At 46.1% G+C, this 17,696-nt stretch overlaps 1 protein-coding gene and 1 long non-coding RNA gene across 4 annotated transcripts; both read left to right on the top strand.

The window, feature by feature from the left end:
* Positions 1-4,889: 4,889 nt before the first annotated feature.
* jtb (jumping translocation breakpoint) lies at positions 4,890-7,648 on the top strand. Its single transcript, XM_056411324.1, has 5 exons — positions 4,890-5,023; positions 5,194-5,234; positions 5,310-5,395; positions 5,487-5,566; positions 7,200-7,648. The coding sequence occupies exons 1-5, from the start codon at positions 4,935-4,937 to the stop codon at positions 7,354-7,356; spliced, it is 453 nt and encodes a 150-aa protein (XP_056267299.1). The 5' UTR covers positions 4,890-4,934; the 3' UTR covers positions 7,357-7,648.
* A 550-nt stretch (positions 7,649-8,198) lies between these two features.
* Positions 8,199-17,584, top strand: LOC130191800 (uncharacterized). 3 transcript variants are annotated; one of them, XR_008831254.1, is made up of 4 exons: positions 8,199-8,440; positions 13,339-13,811; positions 14,109-14,273; positions 14,379-17,584. It is a non-coding gene; the product is annotated as an uncharacterized LOC130191800 (long non-coding RNA). The 3 variants fall into 3 exon arrangements; XR_008831253.1 differs by lacking the exon at positions 8,199-8,440 and adding an exon at positions 12,997-13,222; XR_008831252.1 differs by lacking the exon at positions 8,199-8,440 and having other exon boundaries at positions 13,230-13,811.
* The last annotated feature ends 112 nt before the right edge of the window (positions 17,585-17,696 follow it).

The raw sequence follows: 17,696 nt of genomic DNA on the forward strand, positions 1-17,696 counted from the left end.
GTGACCAGATGAACAATAGATGTCATGTGACCAGATGAACAATAGATGTCATGTGACTAGATGAACAATAGATGTCATGTGACCAGATGAACAATAGATGTCATGTGACCAGATGAACAATAGATGTCATGTGACTAGATGAACAATAGATGTCATGTGACCAGATGAACAATAGATGTCATGTGACTAGATGAACAATAGATGTCATGTGACCAGGTGAACAATAGATGTCATGTGACCAGATGAACAATAGATGTCATGTGACTAGATGAACAATAGATGTCATGTGACCAGATGAACAATAGATGTCATGTGACCAGATGAACAATAGATGTCATGTGACCAGATGAACAATAGATGTCATGTGACCAGATGAACAATAGATGTCATGTGACCAGATGAACAATAGATGTCATGTGACCAGATGAACAATAGATGTCATGTGACCAGATGAACAATAGATGTCATGTGACCAGATGAACAATAGATGTCATGTGACCAGATGAACAATAGATGTCATGTGACCAGATGAACAATAGATGTCATGTGACCAGATGAACAATAGATGTCATGTGACCAGATGAACAATAGATGTCATGTGACCAGGTGAACAATAGATGTCATGTGACCAGATGAACAATAGATGTCATGTGACTAGATGAACAATAGATGTCATGTGACCAGATGAACAATAGATGTCATGTGACCAGATGAACAATAGATGTCATGAGACCAGATGAACAATAGATGTCATGTGACTAGATGAACAATAGATGTCATGTGACCAGATGAACAATAGATGTCATGTGACCAGATGAACAATAGATGTCATGTGACCAGATGAACAATAGATGTCATGTGACCAGATGAACAATAGATGTCATGTGACCAGATGAACAATAGATGTCATGTGACCAGATGAACAATAGATGTCATGTGACCAGATGAACAATAGATGTCATGTGACCAGATGAACAATAGATGTCATGTGACCAGATGAACAATAGATGTCATGTGACCAGGTGAACAATAGATGTCATGTGACTAGATGAACAATAGATGTCATGTGACCAGATGAACAATAGATGTCATGTGACCAGATGAACAATAGATGTCATGAGACCAGATGAACAATAGATGTCATGTGACTAGATGAACAATAGATGTCATGTGACCAGGTGAACAATAGATGTCATGAGACCAGATGATCAATAGATGTCATGTGACTAGATGAACAATAGATGTCATGAGACCAGATGAACAATAGATGTCATGAGACTAGATGAACAATAGATGTCATGTGACCAGGTGAACAATAGATGTCATGTGACCAGATGAACAATAGATGTCATGTGACCAGATGATCAATAGATGTCATGTGACTAGATGAACAATAGATGTCATGTGACCAGGTGAACAATAGATGTCATGTGACTAGATGAACAATAGATGTCATGTGACCAGATGATCAATAGATGTCATGTGACTAGATGAACAATAGATGTCATGAGACCAGATGAACAATAGATGTCATGTGACCAGATGATCAATAGATGTCATGTGACTAGATGAACAATAGATGTCATGTGACCAGGTGAACAATAGATGTCATGTGACTAGATGAACAATAGATGTCATGAGACCAGATGAACAATAGATGTCATGAGACCAGATGAACAATGGACCAGGATCCAGAGGGGGGGCATGACAGGTGAGAACTATGAAGTAGTCTCAGATCTTTGCATTTATTGTGTGTATTCCTTTAAATGGGAGCAGTGGTGTTACTCACTCCGGGACACCAGGGGCAGCATCAACCTTAGTAGAATGGTGAAGAAGAAGAAGAAGAAGAAGAAGAAGAAGAAGAACCGGAAAAGCCGAAGACAACAAGCAGCAGAAGCGGGACGGTACGCCGCTCGCACCGAGACATTTAACGGGCGGTTCGTGTCGTTAACGTTCCGGTGTAGAGGTAAACATGGCGGCGGTGTCAGCGGGTCACGTGTCACACCGGAGCGAAGAGCTAGCAGCTAACGTTCGCATGTTTCTGTCGGTGAATAGGAGTGTTGGCAGCTAACTGTTAGCATGAGCTCATCAATACGACGATGTAAACAAGTGACGGGGAATAGCTAATGACGTCACTTGATTAGCTTGTTACCTTCCCTGCTAACGGGCGAGAGAAAGATGTTATATAGAAAAGACTAGAAACTAGACTAGTTCTAAGACTAGAGACCAGACTAGTTCTAAGACTAGAGACTAGATTAGTTCTAAGACTAGAGACTAGATTAGTTCTAAGACTAGAGACTAGACTAGTTCTAAGACTAGAGACCAGACTAGTTCTAAGACTAGAGACTAGATTAGTTCTAAGACTAGAGACTAGACTAGTTCTAAGACTAGAGACTAGCTCTAAGACTAGAGACCAGACTAGTTCTAAGACTAGAGACTAGACTAGTTCTAAGACTAGAGACTAGACTAGTTCTAAGACTAGAGACCAGACTAGTTCTAAGACTAGAGACAGACTAGACTAGTTCTAAGACTAGAGACTAGATTAGTTCTAAGACTAGAGACTAGACTAGTTCTAAGACTAGAGACTAGATTAGTTCTAAGACTAGAGACTAGACTAGTTCTAAGACTAGAGACCAGACTAGTTCTAAGACTAGAGACTAGATTAGTTCTAAGACTAGAGACTAGACTAGTTCTAAGACTAGAGACTAGCTCTAAGACTAGAGACCAGACTAGTTCTAAGACTAGAGACTAGACTAGTTCTAAGACTAGAGACTAGACTAGTTCTAAGACTAGAGACCAGATTAGTTCTAAGACTAGAGACAGACTAGACTAGTTCTAAGACTAGAGACTAGATTAGTTCTAAGACTAGAGACTAGACTAGTTCTAAGACTAGAGACTAGATTAGTTCTAAGACTAGAGACTAGACTAGAGACTAGATTAGTTCTAAGACTAGAGACTAGACTAGTTCTAAGACTAGAGACTAGACTAGTTCTAAGACTAGAGACTAGACTAGTTCTAAGACTAGAGACTAGATTAGTTCTAAGACTAGAGACCAGACTAGTTCTAAGACTAGAGACAGACTAGACTAGTTCTAAGACTAGAGACTAGACTAGTTCTAAGACTAGAGACAGACTAGACTAGTTCTAAGACTAGAGACAGACTAGACTAGTTCTAAGACTAGAGACTAGACTAGTTCTAAGACTAGAGACTAGACTAGTTCTAAGACTAGAGACCAGACTAGTTCTAAGACTAGAGACCAGACTAGTTCTAAGACTAGAGACCAGACTAGTTCTAAGACTAGAGACTAGATTAGTTCTAAAACTAGAGACTAGACTAGTTCTAAGACTAGAGACTAGATTAGTTCTAAGACTAGAGACCAGACTAGTTCTAAGACTAGAGACTAGATTAGTTCTAAGACTAGAGACTAGACTAGTTCTAAGACTAGAGACTAGATTAGTTCTAAGACTAGAGACTAGACTAGTTCTAAGACTAGAGACTAGATTAGTTCTAAGACTAGAGACCAGACTAGTTCTAAGACTAGAGACCAGACTAGTTCTAAGACTAGAGACTAGATTAGTTCTAAGACTAGAGACTAGACTAGTTCTAAGACTAGAGACTAGACTAGTTGTAAGACTAGAGACGACTAGTTCTAAGGCTAGAGACTAGACTAGCTCTAAGACTAGAGACCAGACTAGATCTAAGACTAGAGACTAGACTAGTTCTAAGACTAGAAACTAGACTAGAGACTAGACTAGTTCTAAGAGTAGAGACTAGACTAGTTCCAAGACTAGAGACTAGACTAGTTCTAAGACCAGACACCAGACTAGTTCTAAGACTAGAGACCAGACTAGTTCTAAGACTAGAGACTAGACTAGAGACTAGACTAGTTCCAAGACTAGAAACTAGACTAGAGACTAGACTAGTTCCAAGACTAGAGACTAGACTAGTTCCAAGACTAGAGATGAGACTAGTTCTAAGACTAGAGACTAGACTAGTTCTAAGACTAGAGACTAGACTAGTTCCAAGACTAGAAACTAAACTAGAGACTAGACTAGTTCCAAGACTAGAGACTAGACTAGTTCTAAGACTAGACTAGCTCTAAGACTAGAGACCAGACTAGTTCTAAGACTAGAGACCAGACTAGTTCTAAGACTAGAGACTAGATTAGTTCTAAGACTAGAGACTAGACTAGTTCTAAGACTAGAGACTAGACTAGTTCTAAGTAAGACTAGAGACCAGATTAGTTCTAAGACTAGAGACTAGACTAGAGACCAGACTAGACTAGCTCTAAGACTAGAGACTAGATTAGTTCTAAGACTAGAGACTAGACTAGAGACCAGACTAGAGACTAGACTAGTTCTAAGACTAGAGACCAGACTAGCTCTAAGACTAGAAACTAGACTAGCTCTAAGACTAGTCTCTAGCTCAATAACTTGTTTTGGGGAAACTCCTTCTGACTGATCTGTTTTATCTTTCAGGTTTCAGCCCCCTAGGAGATCTAGATCAGCATGGAGGACCAGCACCAACTGGTCTGGGACTAGAGACTGGAGGGGGACTAGAGACTGGTCTGGGACTAGAGACTGGCGGAGGACTAGAGACTGGAGGGGGACTAGAGACTGGTCTGGGACTAGAGACTGGAGGGGGACTAGAGACTGGAGGGGGACTAGAGACTGGAGGAGGACTAGAGACTAGAGGGGGACTAGAGACTGGTCTGGGACTAGAGACTGGAGGGGGACTAGAGACTGGTCTGGGACTAGAGACTGGAGGGGGACTAGAGACTGGAGGGGGACTAGAGACTAGAGGGGGACTAGAGACTAGAGGGGGACTAGAGACTAGAGGGGGACTAGAGACTGGAGGGGGACTAGAGACTGGAGGGGGTCTGGTCGGGACCAGTATCGGGGGTCAGGGTGGCGGCGTCCTGGTGGAGGGGGCCGATGGAGAGCGACTGCCGGATCCCTGTGGCCTGCTGTCGGCCTCGAGTCCTCGTCCTCCACGCGCTGTTTTGGGCCCTCGTCTCCCTCAGGTCAGTCTACACAGAGGTCAGTCTGTAGGTCTGAGGTCAGTCTGCGGGTCAGAGGTCAGTCTGTACACTAAGGTCAGGGGTCAGTCTGCAGGTCAGAGGTCAGTCTGCAGGTCTGAGGTCAGTCTGTACACTAAGGTCAGAGGTCAGTCTAACGTGTCGGTGTGTTTCAGGGTGTTTGGAGTGGCTCTGCTGAGTGAAGAAAGAACTCCAGGTACGAGCAATCAGAAGCGACCCTACAGCAGCAAGAAGGGCTTTGACCTTTGACCTTCCACTTGTTCCCCCTCAGCGGTGAAACAGGTGGCCGCCCCCTGCTGGCTGCTGGAAGAGTTTGTGGTGACGACAGAGTGTTCGCAGTGTAGTGCCTTCCAGACCGTAAGTGGTCCCTGAACGCCTCACGTCTTCACAAACTGCTGCTGGTGCTTATGACGCAGCTGACGTTGTTGTTGTTGTTGTTGTTGTCTAGACGTCGTGGTCTTCCTGCGGACTGACGGGATACGTGGAGAGAGTCAACTGCACCCGATCCAGTCGAGACGAGTACAAGAGGTTTGTATACTGGACTCTACTGTCTCTTTACTGACTCTACTGTCTCTTTACTGACTACTGTCTCTTTACTGGACTCTACTGTCTCTTTACTGACTCTACTGTCTCTTTACTGACTCTACTGTCTCTTTACTGGACTCTACTGTCTCTTTACTGACTCTACTGTCTCTTTACTGACTCTACTGTTTCTTTACTGACTACTGTCTCTTTACTGACTACTGTCTCTTTACTGGACTCTACTGTCTCTTTACTGACTCTACTGTCTCTTTACTGGACTCTACTGTCTCTTTACTGACTCTACTGACTCTACTGTCTCTTTACTGACTCTACTGTCTCTTTACTGACTCTACTGTCTCTTTACTGACTCTACTGTCTCTTTACTGACTACTGACTCTACTGTCTCTTTACTGACTCTACTGACTCTACTGTCTCTTTACTGGACTCTACTGTCTCTTTACTGACTCTACTGTCTCTTTACTGACTCTACTGTCTCTTTACTGACTACTGTCTCTTTACTGACTCTACTGTCTCTTTACTGACTCTACTGTCTCTTTACTGACTCTACTGTCTCTTTACTGACTCTACTGTCTCTTTACTGACTACTGTCTCTTTACTGACTCTACTGTCTCTTTACTGACTCTACTGTCTCTTTACTGACTACTGTCTCTTTACTGACTCTACTGTCTCTTTACTGACTCTACTGTCTCTTTACTGACTACTGTCTCTTTACTGACTACTGTCTCTTTACTGACTACTGTCTCTTTACTGGACTCTACTGTCTCTTTACTGACTCTACTGTCTCTTTACTGACTACTGTCTCTTTACTGACTCTACTGTCTCTTTACTGACTACTGTCTCTTTACTGACTCTACTGTCTCTTTACTGACTCTACTGTTTCTTTACTGACTACTGTCTCTTTACTGACTACTGTCTCTTTACTGGACTCTACTGTCTCTTTACTGACTCTACTGTCTCTTTACTGACTCTACTGTCTCTTTACTGGACTCTACTGTCTCTTTACTGACTCTACTGACTCTACTGACTCTACTGTCTCTTTACTGAACTCTACTGTCTCTTTACTGACTACTGTCTCTTTACTGACTCTACTGTCTCTTTACTGGACTCTACTGTCTCTTTACTGACTCTACTGTCTCTTTACTGACTCTACTGTCTCTTTACTGAACTCTACTGTCTCTTTACTGACTACTGTCTCTTTACTGACTACTGTCTCTTTACTGAACTCTACTGTCTCTTTACTGACTCTACTGTCTCTTTACTGACTACTGTCTCTTTACTGACTACTGTCTCTTTACTGAACTCTACTGTCTCTTTACTGACTCTACTGTCTCTTTACTGAACTCTACTGTCTCTTTACTGACTCTACTGTCTCTTTACTGACTCTACTGTCTCTTTACTGACTCTACTGTCTCTTTACTGAACTCTACTGTCTCTATACTGACTCTACTGTCTCTATACTGACTCTACTGTCTCTTTACTGGACTCTACTGTCTCTTTACTGAACTCTACTGTCTCTACTGACTCTACTGTCTCTTTACTGGACTCTACTGTCTCTTTACTGACTACTGTCTCTTTACTGTCTCTACTGTCTTTACTGAACTCTACTGTCCCCTCCCAGCTGTCGCTCTGCAGTGATGGAGGAACATCTCTTCTGGAAGTTCGAGGCGGCCATGTTGGGCCTGACGGCGGTCTTCTCCGTCCTGGTGGTCATCCGTCAGCGCTGGCTGGACCGCCTCGCCTCGGAGAAGGTCCGCCGCCAGATCGAGTCCATCTAGGACCCGAGACCCGGACCCGACTCTGAGAGGAGGGAGCAGGACTAAAGCCTGCAGACTGGTTGTGGTCTTTAACACTTCACTTCAGCAGACCTGGTCCTCATTGAGACTAGACAGACCTGGTCCTCATTGAGACTAGACAGACCTGGTCCTCATTGAGACTAGACCTGGTCCTCATGGAATTACATTCGGTAAAGACTTTTATTTTGAGTTCTTAATATTTAGTCTTTTTATTCATTATAATTATCTTTAGTTTTTCTGTTTCTGACTAAATAAACAAACTAAAGAATCTAAATGTTTGTGTACTTTTGTAAGTGTAAGAGCCACAAGTGTGTTTTTAGTAAATTTAAGTTTCAGAATTGTTTATAATTTAATATTTAGAATGATGCTCACGGTGGAGGAATTATAAATTAAATCCATTGAAAGGTCTTTATGTTAATGGCTGACGCTCGGGCCAGGCTATCTAATGACGTCATGACGGCAGCAGGTTAAGAGCAGAGCCGCATTAGATATGAGAGATATCGTCTTTTTACCGTAAGACCATGAGATCGTTTTGAACGTTTATTATTTTGTGTACTTTGTCAGCGTTTTTTGCTATTTAAAATAAAATCGAAAGGAAATGAACGGTCTCCTGTCACGTGAGAGGAAACGTACTGTGTCTGCAGCTCTTTAGCGGATTAAGAGAACAACAACGACGGAACGCCGCTACATTAGGAAAAAAACTACTCCAAGGAGCTGACAAGTGGATTTCAGATGCCAGCTGAAACCGGAGGAACGGATCTAAAACCCCGCGCACTGCGCCGTGTTGCTGCTGACCGAACGAACACGGCGGAAAAGGTTGGAAATACTTTTTGAACATTTGCACGCAATTTGCGCATTGCTTTATGAATATGATGGCCGAAGATAAGGAGTTAATGAATGCTGAAAGAACGGAAGCTAAGAGAAGCAGAAAGCTAACGGAGAAAGCACTGGAGGAGAAGCTGCTCAGTGGAACCAGGAACTGCGGTCAACTCAGCCGACACTCGGATCTCCTTGGTCAACTCAGCCGACACTTAAATTTCTGTGCACCTATAGACTGATGTTCACGGTAAACGCATTCGATCGGGAGCGCGCAAGGGTTTTGATAAAGTTAGCGGCAGGATTCACGTGACACAACATCCGGTTTTACAAAGTTAGCGGAAAGAACTACGTGAAACAACATCCGTTTTTCAAAATAAGATGTCGACAAATCATACACTAGCATATACAAGTAAACAATTAACTGATTTTGAATCTTTATAGATCGTTTCTGAGATTTAGCTTAAATTATGCTAACATTAAAACGTTTTACTGTACCAAGGAAGAGTTTATAAAAATAAAACTCAGACTTTTGTATGTTAAAAAATTCCTGTATATAGATTTCCCCAACAGTTCCAGGAAATTAATAATGCAGCTGTGTTCCAGAGTCCTGACTTCCATTATCCTGGGAATCAGACATATCTACTGTCCCAATTGGGAGATATTTCAAATTAAAAGTCCTAAATGTATGTTTAAAGAAATCGGTCATTTCTTTCATGTTTAAAGAAATCGGTCATTTCTTTCATGTTTGAAGTGCTTTATCTATGTTTTTCCTCATAATGCCCGGCATTGACTGATGCAGCTGTGTTCAGGACAATCCAGACTTCCATTATCCTGGGAATCAGACATATTTACTGTCCCAATTTGGAGATATTTCAAATTAAAAGTCCAAAATGTTTAGAGAAATCGGTCATTTCTTTCATGTTTAGAGAAAACGGTCATTTCTTTCATGTTTGAAGTGCTTTATATATGTTTTTCCTCATAACCCCAGGAAATGACTGAGGCAGATGTGTTCAGGACGTCGTTTTTTATTCGACTAATCGTGCAAAAATTAGGGACACAGACAGCAGTTCCAGTTGGAATTTGCTGCTTCCTGAAGTGTTTGTGTGTTCATTCCGACGCACTCACCTGTGATGTCACACGCCTCACCTGTGATGTCACACGTCTCACCTGTGATGTCACACGTCTCACCTGTGATGTCACACGCCTCACCTGTAATGTCACACGTCTCAACTGTGATGTCACACGCCTCACCTGTAATGTCACACGTCTCACCTGTGATGTCACACGCCTCACCTGTGATGTCACACGTCTCACCTGTGATGTCACACGCCTCACCTGTGATGTCACACGCCTCACCTGTGATGTCACACGCCTCACCTGTAATGTCACACGCCTCACCTGTGATGTCACACGTCTCACCTGTGATGTCACACGTCTCACCTGTGATGTCACACGTCTCACCTGTGATGTCACACGCCTCACCTGTGATGTCACACGTCTCACCTGTAATGTCACACGTCTCAACTGTGATGTCACACGCCTCACCTGTAATGTCACACGTCTCACCTGTGATGTCACACGCCTCACCTGTGATGTCACACGCCTCACCTGTGATGTCACACGCCTCACCTGTGATGTCACACGCCTCACCTGTAATGTCACACGTCTCACCTGTGATGTCACACGCCTCACCTGTGATGTCACACGCCTCACCTGTAATGTCACACGTCTCACCTGTGATGTCACACGTCTCACCTGTAATGTCACACGCCTCACCTGTAATGTCACACGTCTCACCTGTGATGTCACACGCCTCACCTGTAATGTCACACGTCTCACCTGTGATGTCACACGTCTCACCTGTGATGTCACACGCCTCACCTGTGATGTCACACGCCTCACCTGTAATGTCACACGCCTCACCTGTGATGTCACACGTCTCACCTGTGATGTCACACGTCTCACCTGTGACGTCTCACCTGTGACGTCTCACCTGTGATGTCTCACCTGTGATGTCACACGCCTCACCTGTGATGTCACACGCCTCACCTGTGATGTCACACGCCTCACCTGTGATGTCACACGCCTCACCTGTGATGTCACACGCCTCACCTGTGATGTCACACGTCTCACCTGTAATGTCACACGTCTCACCTGTGATGTCACACGCCTCACCTGTAATGTCACACGTCTCACCTGTGATGTCACACGCCTCACCTGTAATGTCACACGTCTCACCTGTGATGTCACACGCCTCACCTGTAATGTCACACGTCTCACCTGTGATTCAATTCAATTCAGTTCAATTCAGTTTATTTGTATAGCCCAATTTCACAAATTACAAATTTGTCTCGGAGTGCTTTACAATCTGTACACATAGACATCCCTGCCCCAAAACCTCACATCGGACCAGGAAAAACTCCCAAATAACCCTTCAGGGGGAAAAAAAGGGAAGAAACCTTCAGGAGAGCAACAGAGGAGGATCCCTCTCCAGGATGGACAGATGCAATAGATGTAATGTGTACAGAAGGACAGATTTAGAGTTTAAATACATTCAATGAATATGACAGAGTGTATGAATAGTTCATAGTAGGCATATTCCACGATGGAGACCTCCACGATCCATCAGGCAGATGGCGGTGGGAGGAGGAGGGCGGAGTCTCAACAGTGGGCGGAGTCTCAACAGGACAGTGGCGTAGTCAGGAGCAGGAATTCCACAACCCAAACCTCGATGATCCATCAGGCAGATAGGATCTATGCCGTCTCATAGGGTCCGATGACCCCATGAGACGTGAAGTCACAAAGGACTCCGGGGAGAAAGCAGAGTTAGTAACGTGTGATTGAGAGATGAAAATTCATCCTTAAGGAGAGAAAAGAGGAGATAGGTACTCAGTGCATCCTAAACGTCCCCCGGCAGCTATAAGCCTATAGCAGCATATCAAGGGGCTGGACCAGGTGAACCTGATTCAGCCCTAACTATAAGCTCTGTCAAAGAGGAAGGTCTTCAGTCTACTCTACACGAGGTGACTGTGTCTGCCTCCCGGACTGAAATTGGAAGCTGGTTCCATAAAAGAGGAGCTTGATAACTAAAGGCTCTGGCTCCCATTCTACTTTTTAAGACTCTAGGAACTACAAGTAGTCCCGCATTTAGTGAGCGTAGCTCTAGTGGGGCAATATGGTACTACAAGCTCCTTAAGATATGATGGAGCATCACCAATCAAGGCTTTGTACGTTAAGAGAAGAATTTTAAAAGTGATTCTTGATTTTACTGGGAGCCAGTGCAGAGCAGCTAGTGCAGGAGTGATGTGATCTCTTTCTTAGTTTTAGTGAGAACACGAGCTGCAGCATTCTGGATCAACTGAGGGACCTAAGAGATTTATTAGAGCAGCCTGATAATAAGGAGTTGCAGTAATCCAGTCTCAAGTAACGAACGTGAACCAATTTTTCTGCATCTTTTGAGACAAGATGTGCCTGATTTTGAAATATTACGTAGATGAAAGAATGCAGTCCTTGAGATTTGCTTTACGTGGGAGTTAAAGGACAAGTCCCGATCAAAGATAACGCCAAGATTCTTTACAGTGGTGTTGGATGCCAGGGCAATGCCGTCTACAGAAACCACATCACCAGATAATTGATCTCTGAGGTGCTCAGGGCCGATTAAAATTACTTCGGTTTTGTCTGAGTTTAACATCAAGAAATTGCAGGTCATCCATGTTTTATGTCTTTAAGACATGCTTGAATTTTACAGAGTTGGTTGCTCTCCTCTGGTTTTATCGATAGATATAGTTGAGTATCATCTGCATAACAATGAAAGTTTATGGAGTGTTTCCTGATAATATTGCCCAAAGGAAGCATGTATAAGGTAAATAAAATTGGTCCAAGCACAGAACCTTGTGGAACTCCGTGATTAACGTTGGTGGTTATCGAGGCGTCATCGTTTACAAATACAAACTGAGATCGATCTGATAAATAGGATTTAAACCAAATTAGTGCCGTGCCTGAAATGCCAATCGACTGCTCCAGTCTCTGTAACAGGATGTCATGGTCAATGGTGTCGAATGCAGCACTAAGGTCTAACAAGACCAGGACAGAGAGGAGTCCTTTATCTGCTGCCATTAAGAGGTCATTTGTAATTTTCACCAGTGCCGTCTCGGTGCTGTGGTGTTTTCTAAATCCTGATTGAAATTTCTCAAATAAACTATTATGATGTAGAAAGTCGCACAACTGATTTGCGACCACTTTCTCAAGGATCTTGGAGAGGAAGGGGAGGTTAGAGATCGGTCTGTAGTTAGCCAACACCTCTGGATCCAGAGTGGGCTTCTTCAGGAGAGGTTTAATAACAGCCACCTTGAAGGAGTGTGGTACGTGGCCTGTTAGCAGAGACACATTGATAATATCATATGATGTCACACGCCTCACCTGTGATGTCACACGTCTCACCTGTGATGTCACACGTCTCACCTGTGATGTCACACGTCTCACCTGTGATGTCACACGTCTCACCTGTGATGTCACACGTCTCACCTGTAATGTCACACGCCTCACCTGTAATGTCACACGTCTCACCTGTGATGTCACACGTCTCACCTGTGATGTCACACGTCTCACCTGTGATGTCACACGCCTCACCTGTAATGTCACACGTCTCACCTGTAATGTCACACGTCTCACCTGTGATGTCACACGCCTCACCTGTAATGTCACACGTCTCACCTGTGATGTCACACGCCTCACCTGTAATGTCACACGTCTCACCTGTGATGTCACACGCCTCACCTGTGATGTCACACGCCTCACCTGTAATGTCACACGTCTCACCTGTGATGTCACACGTCTCACCTGTGATGTCACACGCCTCACCTGTGATGTCACACGCCTCACCTGTGATGTCACACGCCTCACCTGTGACGTCTTGTCAGATCTACATGCAACTCATACAAATGCAAGAAGACCTTTCTCTCTCCCTCTTGTCTGTTTGCCAGTGATGAAGATGAAGATGCTGAGCATCTCCTTCAACATGTGCAGCGCTGTGAGGATACATGGGCTCTCTTTGATTTATGTTTCCCCTCCCTGAAGATTCACAATCGTTTACAGTTCCTGTGTTCTATTCAGCATATCTGATATTGTTTTGTGTGTGTTTCATAGCCGTTTCTGCATCTTCGTCATCCTCCTCATCTGCCAGACGACGGGAAAGAGGTCTTTACCCCGAGCGCCCACCTGGGACCATGAGCTCCTCTCCCAGGCAGCAGGACTCGTGTTGTGGTCTCTTCTGATGTTCCACCTGTTGTCCTGGTGACTCCGGTCCTGATGAGGGGGCGTATCCGTCTTTGTTTTCTGATGTGCATGAAGAGAACCTGCTGTGCTCCCAACACCTGCCCAGGTGACACCGCGATGACTGGCTCCTGAACCCATTGCAACATGAACCCGTGTATGAATGAAATGTCCTCTGGACGTCGTCATGTCACAAAGCCTCTGGTTATAACAGCAGTGTGTGTGTGGACGGTCAAAGTACACAAACAGGTGTCTCCATCTGCTCCACAGGCAGCAGCAGCCGAGGCTCCACCAGGAGGTGATGCATCAACTCACATGAGCCACTGCTCCTCTTCCTCCTGAACCAGGTGATTCTGGTGTTTGATCCTTCTCTCTCAGCTCCATCGGTGAAGAGCCCCGAGCCCGGAGCCCGTTGCCCCGAGCCTGGAGCCCGTTGCCCGTTGCCCCGAGCCCGGAGCCCGTTGCCCCGAGCCCGGAGCCCGTTGCCCCGAGCCCGTTGCCCCGAGCCCGTTGCGTCTGGTGGCAGAAGCAGCACGTCGCCCTTTAACAGAGCCGACTGTACTTTACTTGTCTTTGCATCCTACACATGTAGCGCACATCAAAGCCGTTGTTTATTCTTGAAACACTTCATGGTTGTATCCTAGATGCTGGTCCAGCTCGCTTCACCAACGACAGCGTAGAGGTCATGTGACATTCTGGCTTCATCTTGTCAACATGTTCAATGTTCTCCAGTGTCAGAGGCGCTCCTGATTTCTCCTGAGACGTCTGCAGAGTCAACTGCCAACTCCAGAGAGGGCAACGTCCGTATTGTAATGCTTTTATTTTATTTGGTTGTGTACATTTTAAAAAGATGAAATAAAGTCACACCTAAAATCATCCTCATTTCTCTTTGACGACGTCTCTGTTCTCGCCAGGTGAGCCGGTCCCCAGGCCAGTAGCCCTCCGGTCCTCCTCCACAGCTTGACGTCAGCCAGTGGACCTGATGAAGACGAGCTGGAAGCTTTGGCTCTCTGGCCGCGCTCCATTCCTGTGGAGCCCATGGAGATGGGGTCATTGTGGCGTTTCCCTCCCCAGCCGGAATTGATCGACAGCATCTCTGATCTTCCTTCCCCAAAGAACTTTCAGCTCCATCCCTTTTTCATATGGAAGCCAGAAAGCGACCGCCTCACGGGGAGAACGCCGCTCTGCCGTGGGAGGTGGTGCCCGGCCTCAAGTCGCCTCTGCCGGTGTTGGGAGACCTCGTGTGGTTACTGGTCTCACTGGGCGGTCTTACCTGCTGTCATCCAGGCTGTGCTGCAAGCTCTGCAGAAGAAGTGGTCCGCCGACAGCCCACCGTGGCTGGAGAAGTTACCAAAGAGGGACGCCAACCTCTTGCCAGACAAGAAGGCGATATGTAAATCTGTCATGGACGAGCTCAGGCCGACATGACGAAGCAGGTCATGGAGGTGATGCACCTGAGATTTGAACGTGCTCACCTGGCCCACCTCCTCAGCTGCCAAAACGCCATGGATGGGGAGGCGGGACACGATGAACAAAGAACCATCACTCAGTCGTTGCGTCAGGAAACCAAGCCGGCTCCCTTGGGCGAGTCCAGTGACTCCGATGCTGGAGCGGGATCGTCGTCTGACAAACAGCAGGAGCATCAACACATCCTGGTACCTTTGGACGGGCCTTCCGCTCAGACCACACGCAAAATTGCAAGGAAGGTCACGTCTCCTCCGGCAGCATGTCCTCGTATGAATGAGAAGCGGATGATCCTTTGATGGTGCAGTCCGAGACGGAGAAGTCCCTGCGGCCCTCGAGGGCCCAGAGGCACGCGGCTCTGGGCCGACGGGGACATGACAATCTATACATGCTTGAAATGGCTCCAACACAATTCATATTGCTTTTTGATATTTCCAGTTGAATAGAAGAAGCCATTTGGCTGTTGATAATGGTCTTCTTGTCACTGGCTCAGGCGCCTGCTGTCACCTTCATGCGGTGCTTCTTCTGTCAGTGGCAGGAGAGCCTCTGAACTGGGACTCTTGGCAAACAGCTGATGCCATCGTTGCCACTTCTGGTACCTGCTGAACGGCGGTCCCATTTCAATGCTGGCCGTGTTCCATCGCATGAGGAGGTTCCTGTGTGACGGAGCATCGTGCACTCGATCGCTCTTCTGCTCACTTCCTGTCTGCAGCCTGCGGTGGATCAGGAAGACCTGCAGCGGCTTAGAGACGCCGATGCCTTCTGTGGGATTCAGCCTGCCAACCGAGCCACACATTCAGGAGCACGGAGGGAGTGTTCCAGCAGTTCCACCTGGCCAGTGATCCCAATGGCGTTCCCCTCTTCAAGCCCTCCATGCTGGCGGTGTCCAGCGCCTGCACATCCTGCCAGGTTGCCCGAGTGATCCTGTGGTTGAAGGAGGGATTTAGTATCGGCGTGGAGGATCAGTGCAGCTGAATCCCGTGCAGGGTGAAGGGGCCAGAGTTCCTGTGTGGATCCCCATCAGAGGGGTATCACTTCCACCAGGCTGGTGACTGGTGGCCCGGTGGAGTTCCCAGCGTTCACCTCCCAGCCGCCTCTGATCCTGCATGATGGCCCAGCTCAGCCTCCGGCGGCTGCTGGGGAGATGAAGTATCCAGCACTTCATCTCTCTCGCACCGACACGGGAGAGAAGTTGGACCTGCAGTCCGTTGAGCCGGTTCCTGTGGCCTGGGACACAGGAGCAAGTCGGACTCTGCCCCTCCTCAAAGCAGCGTGCCCACTCATCCTGCTCCACTTCCTCCTGTGGGTTCTGCTGCTGTCAAACCAGAAGTGGCTCCAGAGCCTCCGACAGATCCAGGTAACATCAAACACAGACATGGTAATGGACCAGACTTTAGTGAGTAGGAACTGAATCATATTCATTTTCAGGAGGTTTCCCCTTCTGTAGATCTGAATAACTTCTTGTGTCCTTTGTCTCTGCCGCTCACACTGGACCTGTGAAGAAGGGGGGGGGGTGTTTGTGTTGGCCGGCCCCCATGAAGGCAGCGACTGACAAACACTAAACACGTGGCATGAAGGACCTGCTCAGGCTCGTGGACCAGGACTATGCTGCTCGAGTTCACAACTCTTGCAGACCCAAACAGCTCCACCCAACAACGAAACACCACATCTTGCAATATGTCAAACACCTCTGCAAGTTACTGAACACCAGCCAGAACTCTGACAAAGGGCAGCGAGACGACCCGGGTGGCAGTCGTGAACCCACCGTCACCGGGTCAGACCCTCACTAAAGCCTCCATTGAGCAAATTGTGCAAAATATTATTGAAAAACAACAGCATAAGCAACAACAACAACAACCAGTGGCTACAAAGAAGCCTTACCCTCCATTACATTACATGTCATTTGGCTGACGCATTGATCCAAAGCGACTTACAATCCTGTTACATTCATTCACTACAGGGAGCAACTCAGGGTGAAGTGTCTTGCTCAAGGACACATCGACTAGGGCGGGGATTGAACCTCCAACCCCCTGATTGAAAGACGGACCTGCTAACCACTGACCCATAGTCGACCAAAACATGCCTTTCCTGTGGTCAGCCAAAGTCCAGGTATGAGAATGATGGTTCCTCCATCCACTCCTTTATCCAGCAGGGCCCGTCAGATACTTTTACTGCTCCACTAAAGTGTTGAAAGCTTCCGGTGCCGAGGGTCTGACAAACCCAAACATGCCATTTAATGACTTTGCAGAAACAGTTCTTTCAGCAGGAAGAAAAGGGAGGAGAGAGGCCAGCAGGAGAGGAAGTCGGAACCCCAGAACACCAAGGTGTCTCTTCTGTGGGACTGAAGCCGGGCCCAAACAGTCCTCATTCACACCGGGTTCCCGGTCCGTTTCTTGTCCTGGAGAGACCAGGGCAGGAGGAGATGACGTGTGACAGTTCCATCTCCTTTTTATGAGACAGAAAAACACAGATGGGCCGTTGCCAAGAGAAACAGAGATGGGCAGTGTTTTCATGTATATATCTTTTCCTATTTTAATAATTACATTCTTTTATTATATAAATATTTGTTTTCCTGTTTGTATTGTTTGTGTGACCTTGCACTATGGCCTGTGTTCAATATTTACTGTCCGTTGTGAATAAACATTTCATGGACTAATGTCTACGTGTCATTAATGTGAATCGTTATAGTGAACAGTCAAGACATATATAATACTGCAATTTCATTGGCTGTCACCGAGTTCCCACTATCCACGTCTTGCCTCCGCGTG

The sequence above is a fragment of the Pseudoliparis swirei genome, chromosome 1 (genome assembly GCF_029220125.1).
Source record: "Pseudoliparis swirei isolate HS2019 ecotype Mariana Trench chromosome 1, NWPU_hadal_v1, whole genome shotgun sequence".
In the NCBI taxonomy this organism is placed as follows: domain Eukaryota; kingdom Metazoa; phylum Chordata; class Actinopteri; order Perciformes; family Liparidae; genus Pseudoliparis; species Pseudoliparis swirei.